Raw genomic sequence first — 15,194 nt, 5'->3', positions numbered from 1 at the left:
GGGATATGGGCAGTGCTTCTGGGAGGTGCAGAGTACTTCCTTACACAACAGCTGCTCATAACTCTTGCTCAGCTCTTCCATTCCCAATGTAACTCTCAGTTTGGGATTATATCCCCATCACTCCACATCTCCATGTTTGATTTCTTCCCATCCCCAGAGAACAGACTCTGAGCTGTGTGGAATGGGGTCCCGAGGCTGCTGAGAGAGAGCCCTTCTGCTTCCTGTTCATCCTGGGAGGGTCCCACCTSCGGAGGAGGCGGCTGCAGGGAGACAGTTCCCTTTGGGATACAGTTTGGGACCAGGCTCACGCTCTGGGGTTTAGGCCAGAGTTTTACTCCGAGGAGCAAGACCAGCACCAGGGGGGAGTAATGGAGCGCCTGGCATCCTTCAGCAGTGAGTGCCATCAGATAATTCCACTCCCACATCTGACATAAAAAAAACAGCTACAATAGGATTTCTTGGAGCAGAGAGGTTTTGGAGTCACCATCCCTGGATATGCTGGGAAACTGTGTGGGTGTGGCACTTTGTGGTTTGGTGGTGGACAGGGCAGTGCTGGGTTAATGGCTGCACTCAATGGTCTCAGAGGGATTTTCCAACCCAAACAATTCAATGATTCCTTGACATTTGGGAAGGGTTTGCTATTGTTTAAAGCCATGGGGGAAGCAGAGAGAAAGCCAGCAGGATTTGGTCCACAGACTCACTTATTTGTACAAATTCTTCAGAGCACGGGGACACAAATGACTCAGCGTGAATTTTGTCTTAWTTCTCTCTACTTACAATTGAGCTGGTTCAAATCCATTTTCTTGGAAAAAAACTTAAAATTCCCGACTGATTTGAGTGGGAAGGGACCTTAAAACCCATCCAGTTACACGCCCTGCCATCATCCCAGGGTGCCCCAAGCCCTGTCCACCCTGGCCTTGGACACTTCCAGGGATGGGGCAGCCACAGCTSCTCTGGRCACCCTGTGCCAGGGCYTCCCCACCCTCWCAGGGAAGGATTAATTCCCAATATTCCATCTAACCCTGCTCTCTGTGAGTGTGAAGCTGTTAAACCTGARTCTGTTAATTTTATTGCACAGTTGAGTTCACATAAAATCCATAAAACCCTGATCTGGACCCACAAGAACCATCAGCTCCTGGGTAYGGTGAATGAGGGGGATTCCAAAGCTGTGCTGGTGTCACACGAGGTTCCCTTTTGCTTTCTCAGGTGACCCTTTTGATAAACCCCCATGTCGAGGCTGCTCATCATACCTGACAGAACCCTATGTGAARTGTGCTGAGTGTGGACCCCCTCCCTTCCTGCTGTGCCTGCAGGTGAGTGCCAGCAGCAGGACACAGCCCCTCCTGCCTCTAAAGCCAGCAAMGGTGCCAGCCTGCCCATGAGCACATCACAGCCTTTCTAAACTCAGATCAACACCCTTGTCAGCTCAGGGATGGGGAAATGACAGAGGGGGTTTGGAGGATGAAGGATTGAGGAGTGAGCAGGGAGAGGAGATCTTTGTGCAGCAGCCAGAGCCACCAAACTCACCTCACTCAGCCTGGCTGTGCCTCTGCATGTCTGGGGGAGTATCATTTCTGTCATCCACGGTGGCATGGAGGAGAAAATCCCATCCAAAAACTCCCCCACACCATTTTCCTGTCCGAAATAAAAAAGGAAAATCTGCAATATTGACAGTAATTGTTTGTGACCAGATGCAGTTCTTTAAAAATTACATGTGTGAGCTGGTAAGCACAGAAAGTACTGCTGGTATAATTATTACATTAATAAGTTTGTATGATTATGATTTAAAATTTGGCAGTAACCTCTAAAAGTGAAGGAAGAGCTGAGCCTTGTGCTCAGCAATGTACAATTGTGTATTGGGTGTATTTTTGCTCATTTACCTGTATTTTAAAAGCCAGAAATCTAACTGTTAAAAACAGCAGCAAACCTGGTGCTTTTTATCAGAAAACCAAGGTTAAAGGRAAACTTTGTATTCAATACTTATTAATTGCTCTGTGTTCTCTTCCTGGGAGGATTAATTTTTTTATAACACCAAACTTTTTCACCTTAATACTTAACAAAAAATTCTTGGATTCATGGGACCTCTATCTTGGGGCTAAAGACAGGCATGATACAAAGCTCTAACACAATTTTACGGGGTTTTATGGATTTTCTAAAATCAGGAAAATGGGATTTATCAGGTGGTCAGTTTTGGATAACCAGTGGTCAGGGAATAAAAGTTCAGAAAGGGCCTAATGAAAATATTTTCAAAGCAGAAATAACACAATTCTGACCTTTTGTTCTGCAGTGTTTCACCCGAGGATTTGAATACAAGAAACATCAAAGTGATCACACCTATGAGATAATGGTAAATATTCCTTTTGGATAACACCTGCTCAATGCTGGGCTCTCACCACTTCCCAGGAGTGAGACCCTTGCTTACTCATGCTACAYTGAAAGGTTAAGTGATGCAATTCTTTGATTCAAAGGTTTAAATCTATTTTTAAAAAGGAAAATATCCACCTGGAACATAATGGAGTAGTGGAGTCATTTAAAGCTGCATCTTTTTATTGTGCGTGGATAGCACAACACACCTCACAGTCCTTTAACCATGTAAATCAAATTCCAATTCTCTAGGCTTGTTCTTTTTCCTCAAAACTAATAATTYTTAAAGTCTTCAAAAATTTCTACTGTGTTTTAGAGCATAACATGGTGAAATTACAGCTGGAAGACACAACATGTACCAGTATTTGCTGTAGTTGGTGACCCAGTGCCCTAAGTAATCCAGTAATTATTCAATCAGGTTTTGTAGAAGTTTAAAACGAGCAGAATTATCTCCTGTGTGRTTCAGAACTTCTTTGCCCTTCCTGAGGTGGGTTGGAACAGAGGATCACAGCAGTTTGCTCTGCTTTTTCCTTTTCCAGACATCCGATTTCCCTGTCCTGGATCCCAACTGGACAGCTCAGGAGGAAATGTCTCTCCTGGAAGCTGTGATGGACTGTGGATTTGGGAACTGGTGAGAATTCAGTGGCTCAGCCAATTTCAGTGAATGATGGGCAGTTCTTCCTTTTCCCTGGATCTCACTGTTGAATACATCATTGACTGTTCAATGACTTACTGTGGGTGAGACACTGACTGAGCAGCTAAGGGCTTCCAGGTCCTGTTTGCATGAGTTATCTGTCTTCTCCTTTTTTCAAAATAGTTGTGTTAGAAATACAGAGCCCCAGAATTCACAGAAGCAGAATTGAGAGTTCTTTGGTGCACGTTGCTGTTAGACAGAAGTAAGAATGGAAACTGGTTTCAGGATTTCCCATTACCTGGAGTCAGTAAAGTGTGCAAAAAGCTGTCAAATAATAACAGGGAATTTTCAAAGATGTGGTGCATTCCATCAGTCAGAGGGTTTCCCATATGGAAACTGAATTACATAGTTCATGGGCACCCAGAAGGTGCTCCCTGGCTCTGGTGAGTGTTGGTTCTGACAGTGTGAGTTCAGACACCACCACAGGCCACTTCTGTGCACAAAACACAACCAATTTCTTCTCCAAAATTATCTTTCCCCCCTGGAGAAATTTTAAAAAAGCCATTTCTGTGTGGTTCACATGAATCYTCCCCCTGTTCCCACTCCAGGCAGGACGTGGCCAACCAGATGTGCACCAAATCCAAGGAGGAGTGTGAGAAGCACTACATGAAACACTTCATCAACAACCCCCTGTTTGCATCCACCCTGCTGAACCTGAAGCAGGCAGAGGAGGCTCAGCACAACGAGACAGCCATTCCTTTCCACTGTGAGTATCCCTGCCCTGCACTCTCAGGAATGTCCCTGCATTGGGTTAAATCCACCCCAAAGCTCCTTCTCTCACTCTGTGAAGCCTCTGCACACAAAGTTGACAGAGCAGGAATTTCTGCCTTTGAACATTTCCCCTGATCATTACTGTGCACACACTGTGTCCCAGGCCTAACTGCTGATTTAATTTGTCAGAAAATCACTCCTTTCAACTACGCTGATTTCACACCTCTCCCTTGAAAACTGCCTGTTAGAAAAGTCTGAGCTAAATTGCAGCAAGTTAACAAATTCTCAGTTTTCCTTGCATTTCACATCTTTAACATTCCCCCAGTCTGGCAGCTGTTCCACTCCACAGCTCCCCATCCTCTCTGGGTGAGGCAGCTGCTGGGTGTCTGGAGGTTTACATTTCCCAGCAAAGTGCTTAGAGCCAAACAGTAGGAACTGGGCAATTTTGGTTCTGTCCCTGGCTGGATTGAGTTTTTTTATGTGCCCTGGGCCAAGACAAACTCAGAGTGCCTCAGCTGGCTTTATCTGCACCCTGGGACACACAAAGCTCAGCTCCTGCACAAGGGCCTACTGAGCTTCAGACTATTATTGTCTGTAAAACACTGAGCTCCTGGGCTGGGAAGTGCTGTAAAAACAGGAGTTCTCTGCCTTTAATTGCAGCTCTGTCAATGGCCCCCAGAAGAAGGCAGATTTAACACTCCTGTTGCTATTAACTAAAAGAACCTGCACGCTGAGCYCCAGGGATCTGCAGAGGTTTAGAGGGGGATGCTGAGCTCCAAAATGTAAAGCTTACATTTTATTACCTGTTTATTGCCTTGAATTTGTGTTTGACTCTTGAGAATACTACAAAGATATCAGATTACTGCATTTTTCTCTGGATGAACTCTCTTTTCTGACTATAACACTGAATAAAAGCCCAATCAGGATATTTTTCTTCAACTAATTGTTCCCACTTTTCCTGCAAAATAAACACTTATTTACAGATCTTTAAAAAGGTGATCCCAAGCCCTACACAACAACTAAAACCCTTTGTWTTTTTCAGCTGCTGATGATCCCCCACGGCCCACCTTTGATTCCCTGCTCTCCAGGGACATGGCTGGGTACATGCCAGCCAGAGCTGACTTTGTTGAGGTAAGACTGACTCTGCTCCCGTTATTTTCAGTTTGTTTCTGAGTGCAAGCTCAGCCCACACCCCCTGTTTGCTCCTGCCTGTCTTTGGTTTTTATTCAAAAACATCAGAGGAGGGCACAGGACTGAGGGATGCTCTTAGTCCTGTGGKTTAATTTAAGGTTATCCTGCGAGGAGCAGGGAGTTGGACTCTCTGATCCTTATGGATCCCTTCCAAGTTGAGCTATTCTGTGATTAAACCTCTGGATTAATTAAGGATTTGATGACAGAGGTGGCGCTGGTGGCCTGCAGAGGAGAAGCAGCAGAGAGGCTGCAGGAGGTGCTGTTCTGCTGCCACCCTGTCACCAGATGTCCAGCCAGGGGTGGCCCTGGGGAGCAGGCTGGGTGCTGCCAGTTGGGTGCTCCAGCTCCAGCAATGCCCCCTGCCCTAGGGGAGCACACTCAGCTCTGCTCCAGACACCACTTGGGACACCTGCACTGTTTGCTGTGCTTTGAGATGGGGGCCACAGTCCCAGTTCCTGCTGCTGCAGGAGGAGTGAGTTCAGCCATGCAGGAACTTGGACATCTGAGCAGAATCTGCACAGGGCCACCCCAAGAATCCCACCCTGGGCCTGGAYAAGGCTCTCCTGGGGTGTCCTGAGCCAGACCCTTGTGGGCCCCACCCTGGCTCCAATTTCCATCCCAGTGAGGGGGTCATTACCTGATWAATGCCCACAGTCCTGTCCCAGAGYCCTGYTGCAGCTGCAGCCATGGGGGTGCATTTACAGACCCCAAGCAGAGCTCCCCTGGGGTGTTTGCTGCTCAAGGATGGAGCTTTGTGCCTCTCCATGAGTAAATATCTCTGTTCCCAGTCCTTCTGCATGCCCTGAAACCTCAGGCCAATATTTTAGTGCTAGTTAGTGACAATGTATTAATCACCTCTGWACAGGAGTTTGACAACTATGCTGAGTGGGATTTGAGAGATATTGATTTTGTAGAAGATGATTCAGACATTTTGCACGGTAAGTGCCATATTTTTGTACCCAGAAACAGGGTTTAGGATGCCTGTACAACCTTCCATTGAGTCTCTTTCTCCACACACTTTAAAAGTGAACATACACTTTTAATATTTGGTTTTTTAATGTATTCTGTGTGTCAGGGTAGGTATTAATGCATGCAGCAAGAGGATGTGTTGTGTAAGACTATGTGAGAKCCATTAAAAGTGTTGGACCCTTGAAGCTGTGTGATTTTCCATGTTCTGAGTTAGAACAGCATCATCTCTGTGTGACAACTTCCTTCTTGTTGTGAAGAAGGTTGTATAGGCCAAGATACTGCTCTGAGTTTCTGTGAATGTGGCTGCCTTAATAAAATGGAATAACAGGAATTATTAAAGTGACATTTTAATCCACAGAGAGGAAAAGATCCTGCTTTTCCCCACGTTTGTAAGTACAGGCAGGGTTTAAAAGTCCTGTGTTTATGCCTCAGAATTCTGCCATCTGTGTCAGGCAGTTCTAAGCTAAAGCCTTTGCATCCCTTGGAGACAGACAAATCCTTTTACGTACAGACAGTCTTGGCAGAGTTAAAAAAGCCAGTTTGAAGTGAAGCAGGAGCTGTAGGAATGCAAACTCCCCAGGCCCAGGGAAGGTTATGAGAGTCGTATGTCAGCCTCTCCCCTTTCAGCATTTATTGARAGGGGGCCTGGCTGGAGGCCATGGCAGGGATTCCTCGTGCCAGCTCTCTGCTGTTTCATCCTCTTCTGGGTCCTGGTGAGCTGAAAAAGCAAAATAATCTCCTACTTGTGCACATTAATTGACAGATTCATGTTCAGTCCAGCAGGTTGAGCAGCACTCCCCCATCCCCTTCTCCCAGGCACAGTTCAGCCATTTGAGGTCTCTCCTGCCAGGGCCCCAAGCTCCAGGAGTTCTGCTGACTCCTGCAGGAGCTGGATCTGTTTGTGCTCCTGTTTGTGCTCCTGTTTGTACTCCTGTTTGTGCTCCTGTACATCCTGCACCAGGGACTCCCACAATCGAGTTAAGAGTTCACAATTTAATTACCTGTTGTGTGAAAAAATACTTCCCCCCGCCTGTCCAATCTTCTGCCTGGTAATTTCATTGGATGTTCTGATGCTCTCTGCTCCATCCTTCAGTTGTCTGGGTGTTTGGGAGGGGATGGCAGGCGTTTGCTGTGCTTGGCAGAGGCTGTGCCAGCTGAATTTTGTGGTTTTGAGTCCAGCAACTCTGGCATCTGCCTGCCCACAGCTGTCCCAGCTCTGCCCACGTGAGAGAGAAATCCTCACAAAAATCGAGTCCCAGRGTCCAGCCAGCTGTTTGCCTCTCACATCAGGCATCTTGGGGAGGGAAAGAACTCTTTGCTAAAAAAAATTTGGAATGAGATCTTTCCCTCCTGTGATTTAATACAAAAAAAAAGGAAGGAGCCACATCCTCCCCGTCCTGCAGTTTTAAAGGTTTCAGCTGCTGACTTTGCTTGAGAGAATTTTGCAACCCAATTGGAGGAGCCCAGGGTGCAGAAAATGGTTCAACATGTGGGTCTGAGAGCAGGGCTGGTTCCAGGAGCCTCTGTAGCTGTCAGGCAGGGAGGGCTGTGAGGTGAGGATGTAACCCAGGGGTTTAACTTTTATAGYCCTGAGAAACCCAGATGGGGCCTCACAGCAGAGACTGAGGATCAGGCTGAGGAAAAAAAATCCCTTCTTTGTTTTCCTGCCATACATTAAACCTCACTGGGCTCAAGATTCATTTTTGAGAACTACTTTCATATTCCATTTTCTGCAAGTCACTCAGGCTGGGTCCTGGGAACAGGGTCAGTACAATTTCTGGGGTCTCTGTTTTTTTTCTCTTGGTTCAGCAGTCACAGATCAGCTGCAATGTCGAGGTTGTACATCCCACAGGAATATTTGTGCTTCCACTGAAGTGGAATTCCCCCTGTTCCCTTTCTTCCACATTTTCTTAAGTATTTTGTAAAAATATTTTGTAAAAATATTTTGTAAAAAGATTTCTTAATATTTTGTAAATTTTTTTCTTAATATTTTGTAAAAATTATAAGTTCTAGATCTGAGCTTCTTGACCTCTGTTTTCTGATGTATTATATCTTTTATATGATATATTTATAGATTTATCTCATATATTCTCCCTGTTATATTTCCCTGTGTCACTCTAAACAAATTCTTCGTATTTCCACAAGAAAATGCTTTTTAATGCAAGGTGGGAAGACTCCCAGGCAGCTTTTATGAGGAACACAGAAYCTGTACCTGCTTCCTCACCAGCCCTTCCCACCTCCCAGGGGGTCACAGACATCACTTCTTGGTGTTAGTGAGATGGCAAAAATGGTATGAAACCTCTCATGTTTCAATTAAATTCTGGAATTGTTCTCTTTTGTTCCGTGCTGGCAGTACAGTAAGGGCAGGCAAATACATATTGCAGTTACACAAAAACATAATGGACAGATCAAAAGCACCAACTAGTTACAACCCTAATTCRGCCCACAGTGCTTGAATATTTCATGAACTACAAGTTTTCATCAGGCTGAATTAGAACATTGGTAATTTATCTTTTTCCCAGCTTTTTTTTTTCCCCCTTCTCATGTAAATGATTTTYACTTCTAACACTGCGAAGTAATTGCTGAAACCACAGATTTGGAACTGCAACTGGCAGGGAAATTTGATTTGAAGCTGCAAGGCAGTRAGTGTCCTTCTCGACAGAACATGGTGTTTGTTCTCCTGCTCCAGAAGCACAGCTCTRTTTGCCACAGCTCCTTCTTCCCTCCAGGATGGGGGGATTTGGCCTGCAGCCCTCCAGGCTGTCCCAAACCCAGCACACACTGGTCACACAGGCTGTTTACTGGGATTAGTTTGCATTCTTCCCATTATCTGAGCCTGGCCTGCCAAGGCAGGTTGGCTCCCATGGAACAAAGCTCTCACTCATTAACGCTCAACAAAGTTTTCTGCAGACCAAATGAGGCTGAAGAGGAATGAAAAGCAAAGAAACTGTTTTGAACACACTYTGGAGAAACCAAAATATTTGGGGTTTTTGTGGAACGGAGGAAGGAGCCTTGAATTCTTGCCTATCAGCAGGTCCTTCAGAGCACCAGGAGCCTTATCAGTGCCCAAAATGGTCACTGTAAACCCAGATTATCTCCCATTTCCAGGACAAACACCTGCCTCCCTGCTAGAATCCGTGGGGAAAGCACAGGCAGATCATTCTCATTCCCCCAGCATCCCCTCTCTCATTTCCATGCACTGTGGAACCGTGTAGTAGTCGCAGTTATTCATGCATTGCACATTTGGTAATCGCCTGGTCCTGGGTGAATGTGGCTCTTAAAAAACAAAAGCCCCCCCAAAAGGCCGTGTGGCACCAAATACTAATTTCACTGGCAGCAAAAGCTCCATTTTTTCCCTTCATTTATTTCCTCCTCTCCCCAGCTGATCATCATTTCTTTAGAATATCGTGCACTCAGGTGAAAGCATCAAAACCCAGTGGTTAGAGGTGCATAATTACTTGTGATATTTATAGAGGTTCTCCAGTGCAGTTTCTGCATGTACTTATTAAGTCCTGCCCACACAAACCCCAGAAAATAACAAGTTGGCTGAGTTTGCAGAGGGCTTAAAAAAACTACAAAAATATTTTCCGTAAATTGGCACCAATTCCAACCCTTCCTAATGGATTTCATTCATGTTTAACTTGCTGCATTCCCAATTTCTCGTCCCCAYATTTTAGCACAAAGGAGAATTTGCTATCTCTGCATGCTCTTAAATGAAGAAAACCTAAATACTTGTTATGAAAATACACAGTGATGCTTGAAAATGCAAGAGATTTGGAACAGTAAGTGGGAATATTGCAGCACCCCTCCTATCTCATACAGAATCCTTTACCCTTAGATTAACATCAAATCAATTTGGTACAAACTGAAGGGTTTTTTTTTCTTGGGATCAAGCTCCTGAGAGAATCCCCACAGCCTTTGGGTTCAGCTGTCCCTGTTTGTATGAAATTTGATTACCCAGAGGGATGCAGGGATGAATTTCCCAGAGGCTGGGGGCTTCCTGGTGTTTACACCTCCATACATATTTAAAACAGACACATAACCACGCTTCTTAATTGCATTTTTAATTATTTATCAGAGTGCAATCAATAAACTGCCACTATCAATTTTGCTCTTTTTGTGTAAATACAGAGAGAGGTGAATCCTGGGTTCTGACCCCCCTGGGCCACCCCAGTTCCCCTTTTTCCAGGAGCTGGTTGTTGTCTCACAGCCTCTAAACCACTGCCAAACCTTGAGCCTCTTCCTTCTGAGAGCACATGGRAATTATTAACATAAAATTAAAAAACCCACCCCAAAATCAGCCACCTCTACACTCATTTAATGACCTAGAATTCGCGTGTTACCTAACAGAGCGAGGGAAGGGAAGGTGATGGGTGTCTCTTTATCTTGACTTTCAAGAATTTACCCCCAAAAAAAAAATTTATTAAGCTAATGGCTGTAGGAAAAAGGAGCTGCATGCTCTGTGAAGGTTTGATTTGGGGAAGGATGTGATTTCTAATGAGCCTGGCTTTTTCCTGGGCTTCTTCACATTGTCCTGAACTGTTCTTTGTTCTCCTGGCAGACAGATAAGTTTGGAAGTTAACAAGCTGGAATCTTCCAGATGTTTTTAACAACTGTAGCAAGGGCTACTTTGAATCCTCACAGTTCAGAGCTGTRCCTGATTTTTGGAGTTCCTTGTTCTGTGCAAAGAAATCTGCCCAAAGCTGATTCCTCCGATCCTTAAATCTGTTTTTCAGGAGAAGGAATACTCAGCAATTGCCTGTGTGAAGGAACAAATGAGTGCTGGCRGTAAAACAGTGCAAGAAGGAAGAGSACAGGAGWTGTCAGGGTCTGCCCAGGTTCATGTTTGCAGGGATGTATTTGCAGTGATGAATTTGGCAGGAGAAACCCTCCACAGGTAGCAGATGCTGCAGGTTTGTCTGCAGTGAGTTGATGCCCCTGTAAAATTGCCTCAGGATTTTTAACTCAGCAAAGCAGGGACCATTTCAGCCTAATGTGAACGCAAAAAGCTTGAAATTCAGCCTCCTGCAGTGATTGCTTATGAATTCTTTAATCTTTTTGTTTTGCAGCTCTGAAGATTGCAGTTGTAGATATCTATCATTCCAGGTTAAAGGAAAGGCAGAGACGGAAAAAGTGAGTTTTCAAGCAGGAACTGTGTTCTTTCCTTCCCTGAGCAATGCTGATGCATTGCACATCATTAATTTCCTACTTCAGGGGAAAAAAAAAAAAAAAAAAAAAAACTAGACTGTGAGTGATTGCTGGACCCCCACTTTTCCCCCAGAAATATTTGCATCATTATTTTTAATTCCTAGTGATCCCTAAGTTAGTTTCCACACTGAAGATAACTCTATTGCTGACGTGGGGTTGAATAATTTATTCAGCTCATTTGACAGTGTTCTAGAATGACTCAATCTAATAATTAAATTAAATTTTATTATAACTTTGAAATACTTTGTTCAATATTTAAAATTATATCTTGCTGGATTACTCCCTGCTGAAAGAATCAGTGATTTAAAGTGAGACTGCTCCAGTCCTTCTCCTCATAAAACGACTCAGTTCTGCTGAATGACAGGGAGGATTGACCTCTTTATAATTCATAAATAAAAAGTATTTATGTGGTGTCATTTCCATGATGATCAATCTTGTCATACTCAAGGAAATTGCTGCAGGGCTCTTCATGACTCTTGAGGTTACCTCAGTGTTAGGTTTTGTGAAGTTTCTACAGCAGAATGGGACAAAAGCTTGGAAAATGGCACAGAAGTGTTGATGTCACTCACAGAAATGTGACTGTGCACGGGACAGGAAGGTTTTGTGCACAGCAGAGGAAATGTGATGGATTTTGTGGAGCAGGTTCTGAGCTGACCTTGCCAGTCCAGCTCTGTGCTGATTTGCCCAAGTGGAGTCACCCCAGAGCAATGAGCACGTGGCACTGCTGAAGCTGGTGACAATGTGTTTATCAGGCACCTGCTTTTCCCTCTGCTCCTTCTCTGATCCTCAAACCCAGAGTTACCTCCATCACCTCCTTAAAACCCAAGCTGCCATGGGAAAATGCCTTAATCCTGTTCCAATGGTGGCATTTACAGTCCAGTGTGTGCTTTAGCAGAGGGGTGTTTGTCTCTCTCTGAGGCTGGAAATCACGTTCCTGAGACATTCATTACCCCTGATTTTAGAAGAACAAGTTATAAGATCCTGTAGATGTGAAATTTGTGCCTGAAGAAGCAATTTCCAGCCTTTAAAGTGATTGCAGCTCTCTTTGTGCTCAGGGCTAATGCACACCACTGTCCAAAATTTACCCTGATTAAAGCCACCCTGCCTCATGTTTCCATCCCAGCCAGCCCAGGGCTTACGGAAATTCCAGTCATGTTTAGTTTTAGGCTCCTCTGATGGTCTAAATCAAAGTTTCTYCTGAAGCCTTTGTATTTGTGAGGCAATGCAGGAGTAATGGCTTGTATTAATATAATTTTCTTTCATTTCCAGAATTATAAGAGATCATGGCCTGATCAACCTCAGAAAATTTCAGAGTGAGTATCAGGTGTGACTGCTTCACTTCAAAGTGGCAAAACTTCACCCATTCACCGTTTCCAGGTCACCAGTGTGGTTTATTCATACTGGAACACATTCAGATGTTCTAAATTCCTGCTGATTTCCTGCCCCAGCTGTTTTCAGCTGTCTGGTTCTGACTATTCCCAGCTCAGTGTTTCAGTTATTGCCTCAAAACTGCTCCTCAGAAGCATTTTGGGCTCTGCTGAGTGGGGAGAGGGGAGAAGGTGAAATCCAGGCCTTTTGAGTGCACCTCACTCTGGTGAGAAATGACCAAACCACATTTAAATATCACCCTTGACTCTTTTAGGCTTTTAAGAGCTGGATGATTTTGTTGCTTTTTACTCTGCAGTTTGTAACTGTGACACCAAAAGGGGCAAGAATGACCAGATGTGGGGTTTTTAGGCAGTTCCAAGGCTGGAACTCACTGCAGCCCCCTTGGAGGTGTTTTTTCCTGGCAGCAGCAGTGCTCACATGTGGCACTTTTTCCCCTCACAGTTCTGGAAAGGCGTTACCCCAAGGAAGTTCAGGAGCTCTACGAGACCATGAGAAGGTTTGCYCGGATCCTGGGGCCCGTGGAGCACGACAAGTTCATCGAGAGCCACGCTCGTGAGTACAGCCAGGCTCTGCTTCCTAAACACATCCCTCTGCTCCAGGGCAGCAGGTTGTTTTCCTCCTCCTCCCCCATCCAGCTACCTCAGGAAAACAAATACATTTGTGGTTTGAAACACTGAGTGGGTTTTTTCCACTAAACTSTGGCCGAGCTCTCTGTTTGAGTTCGCAGCTGACTGAGCATTCTGCTCATGKGTTAGAGGTGATATTTTTTTTCATCTAAAGACCACTTCTTATTTACTGGGACTCTGTGCCAGGGGAAGAATAAAATCTCTATATTACATCTGTGTGGAGAGGTTGGGAGCTGGCAGCAAAGTGTGAATTCTTTGAAAGACCGATGTTAATTATTACATGTCCAATAATTATACAGTGCAGTGGTCATTATGTCCTTACCTTAGGGGAGAGGCATTGTTCCTTCCCTGAATCACCCCACAGCCTGCATTTAGGCAGATTCCAGTCCGAGTCACCACATCCTGCTGCATTCTGTGACTTAAACTGGGAGAATTCTTGCTCATCACAAAGAACAAAGCGCTTTGATGCAAACACAGYTGTATCCGTGTTTTCAGGACACCCTGTGTGAAATACCAAAAGCATGATCCTGAAAAATCATGAGTCCCACATGAGAATGCTGCTCCTGGAACCTGGTTTTGTTGTTGTAGTGGCAGCTGATCCTCAGGTGAACCTGGCAGTCATGTGCAGGCACTACACAGATCCCCTGAGCAGCARCAGGAAGCAAATCCACAAGGAAACCTGCTCCCTGTAAAACTGAGCAGTGCTGGAAGGCTGATGAAAGCAGCAGACAGGAAATATCTCTGAGCAAAAGAAACATTTTAATAATTTCATCTTACTGACTGCAGGAAAAGAGTTGTCTGCAAGGAAAAAATTTRGAAGGTCCAGTTAGGAAAATCATAGTTCCAAGAGAATATTAGATGGATGAGGAGCCTGGCTGCAGGAGTTGCTCAGACCTTGAAATGCCTTCCAGAAATCCCACATTATTGTTATTTGCTAGGATGTGGCAAAGGGACTATCAAAGCATAAAGAGAAATTCCCTTTTCTGAGCACACAAATATTGGAAAGCCACTGAAATCTGACCAAGGAGCACTGGGGGACACACAGAGCTTGAGATCTTGTGGAGAGAGGTTAACCCAGACTGTGGTTTGTGTGTTCAGAGCTGACCTGTGCAGGCAAAGARCAAACAGCCACATTCCCAGGCCACCCCACTGACCCACTTTTGCTTTTTTGGTTTTGCCTCCTGCCAACTGACGGGGTCCAACAGTGGAATTTGAGCTGCGCAGGGAAATAAAGAGACTCCAGGAATACAGAGCAGCAGGAATCACCAATTTCTGCAGTAAGTACCTGATGCATTATTCAGCCCATTCCCATCCATCAAGGAAGGGAAAGATGATTTTACAGCGTTYAGGATGTGTTGAATAAAAAGACACTTAGTTCTGAGAGGCATTTGCCTGGCTTTGGAGCTGAGCAGGGCTTCAGCAAGGATTCACAGTCCAGCTGTGACTGACTGGAGCCATCAGCTCAGGGGTCACAGTGTCTAACACAGCCCTGCTCTGATCACCACTTTGCAARAGCTTCAGAAAAAATATTTCTGTCATGGCACAGTGGTCTGAGGGCTTTACTCCAGGCATTTGGACTGGCTGTCAACATGTGTGATATCTGGAGAGAGGCCTGAAACCTCCACATCGATGAAATGGCCTATTTGATCCTGAAATTCAATCATGGAAGCCTTTTTTTATTTGTTTTTGGCCTGAAATTAGTGGGGGGAAGGGTTCTGGGTAGAATCTAATCCCTTCTGGTGCCAGGTAGTCATCACGAGGGAGAGCAGCAGAGCTTGGGCCAGAGATAGAAAACTTCCCAATGCTTCCTGAAGCAGGAAAARCCAATGTGGACATTTTGGGTGAGGCAGAGGTGAGAACAGGGGGTGTKTTTGTGCCACAGGTGCCCGGACCTACGACCACCTGAAGAAGAGCCGGGACGAGGAGCGGCTGAAGCGCACGATGCTCTCCGAGGTGCTGCAGTACATCCAGGACAGCAGCGCCTGCCAGCAGTGGCTCAGCCGCCAGGCAGACATGTGAGCATGGCCAGGGGTGTCCAGGGA

At 45.2% G+C, this 15,194-nt stretch overlaps 1 protein-coding gene and 1 long non-coding RNA gene across 2 annotated transcripts in view; one reads left to right on the top strand and one right to left on the bottom strand.

Moving 5' to 3' along the window:
- The window catches only part of LOC130583712 (uncharacterized), a 41,149-nt gene that overhangs the window by 4,485 nt on the left and 21,470 nt on the right, over nucleotides 1-15,194 (bottom strand). Inside the window, exons 2-3 of the long non-coding RNA XR_008966446.1 lie at nucleotides 13,475-13,653; nucleotides 1,528-1,635 (exon numbers count right to left, since the gene is read on the bottom strand). This is a non-coding gene — a long non-coding RNA (uncharacterized LOC130583712). The remainder of the gene's footprint in view (nucleotides 1-1,527; nucleotides 1,636-13,474; nucleotides 13,654-15,194) is intronic.
- TADA2A (transcriptional adaptor 2A) overlaps nucleotides 9-15,194 on the top strand; it is a 22,088-nt gene continuing 6,902 nt past the window's right edge. The window contains exons 1-12 of the mRNA XM_057383252.1: nucleotides 9-393; nucleotides 1,207-1,313; nucleotides 2,288-2,347; nucleotides 2,904-2,995; nucleotides 3,607-3,764; nucleotides 4,812-4,900; nucleotides 5,826-5,898; nucleotides 10,999-11,062; nucleotides 12,407-12,450; nucleotides 12,968-13,078; nucleotides 14,358-14,429; nucleotides 15,035-15,167. Of these exons, the coding sequence (XP_057239235.1) occupies nucleotides 369-393; nucleotides 1,207-1,313; nucleotides 2,288-2,347; nucleotides 2,904-2,995; nucleotides 3,607-3,764; nucleotides 4,812-4,900; nucleotides 5,826-5,898; nucleotides 10,999-11,062; nucleotides 12,407-12,450; nucleotides 12,968-13,078; nucleotides 14,358-14,429; nucleotides 15,035-15,167 (1,028 nt within the window). The 5' untranslated portion in view covers nucleotides 9-368. The remainder of the gene's footprint in view (nucleotides 394-1,206; nucleotides 1,314-2,287; nucleotides 2,348-2,903; nucleotides 2,996-3,606; nucleotides 3,765-4,811; nucleotides 4,901-5,825; nucleotides 5,899-10,998; nucleotides 11,063-12,406; nucleotides 12,451-12,967; nucleotides 13,079-14,357; nucleotides 14,430-15,034; nucleotides 15,168-15,194) is intronic.

The sequence above is a fragment of the Malurus melanocephalus genome, unplaced genomic scaffold (assembly GCF_030028575.1).
Source record: "Malurus melanocephalus ecotype Western Australia unplaced genomic scaffold, MMel_1.1 scaffold_617, whole genome shotgun sequence".
Lineage (NCBI taxonomy): Eukaryota > Metazoa > Chordata > Aves > Passeriformes > Maluridae > Malurus > Malurus melanocephalus.
The sequence above is the reverse complement of the archived record's forward strand: the minus strand, read 5'-3'. Positions and strand labels throughout refer to the sequence as shown.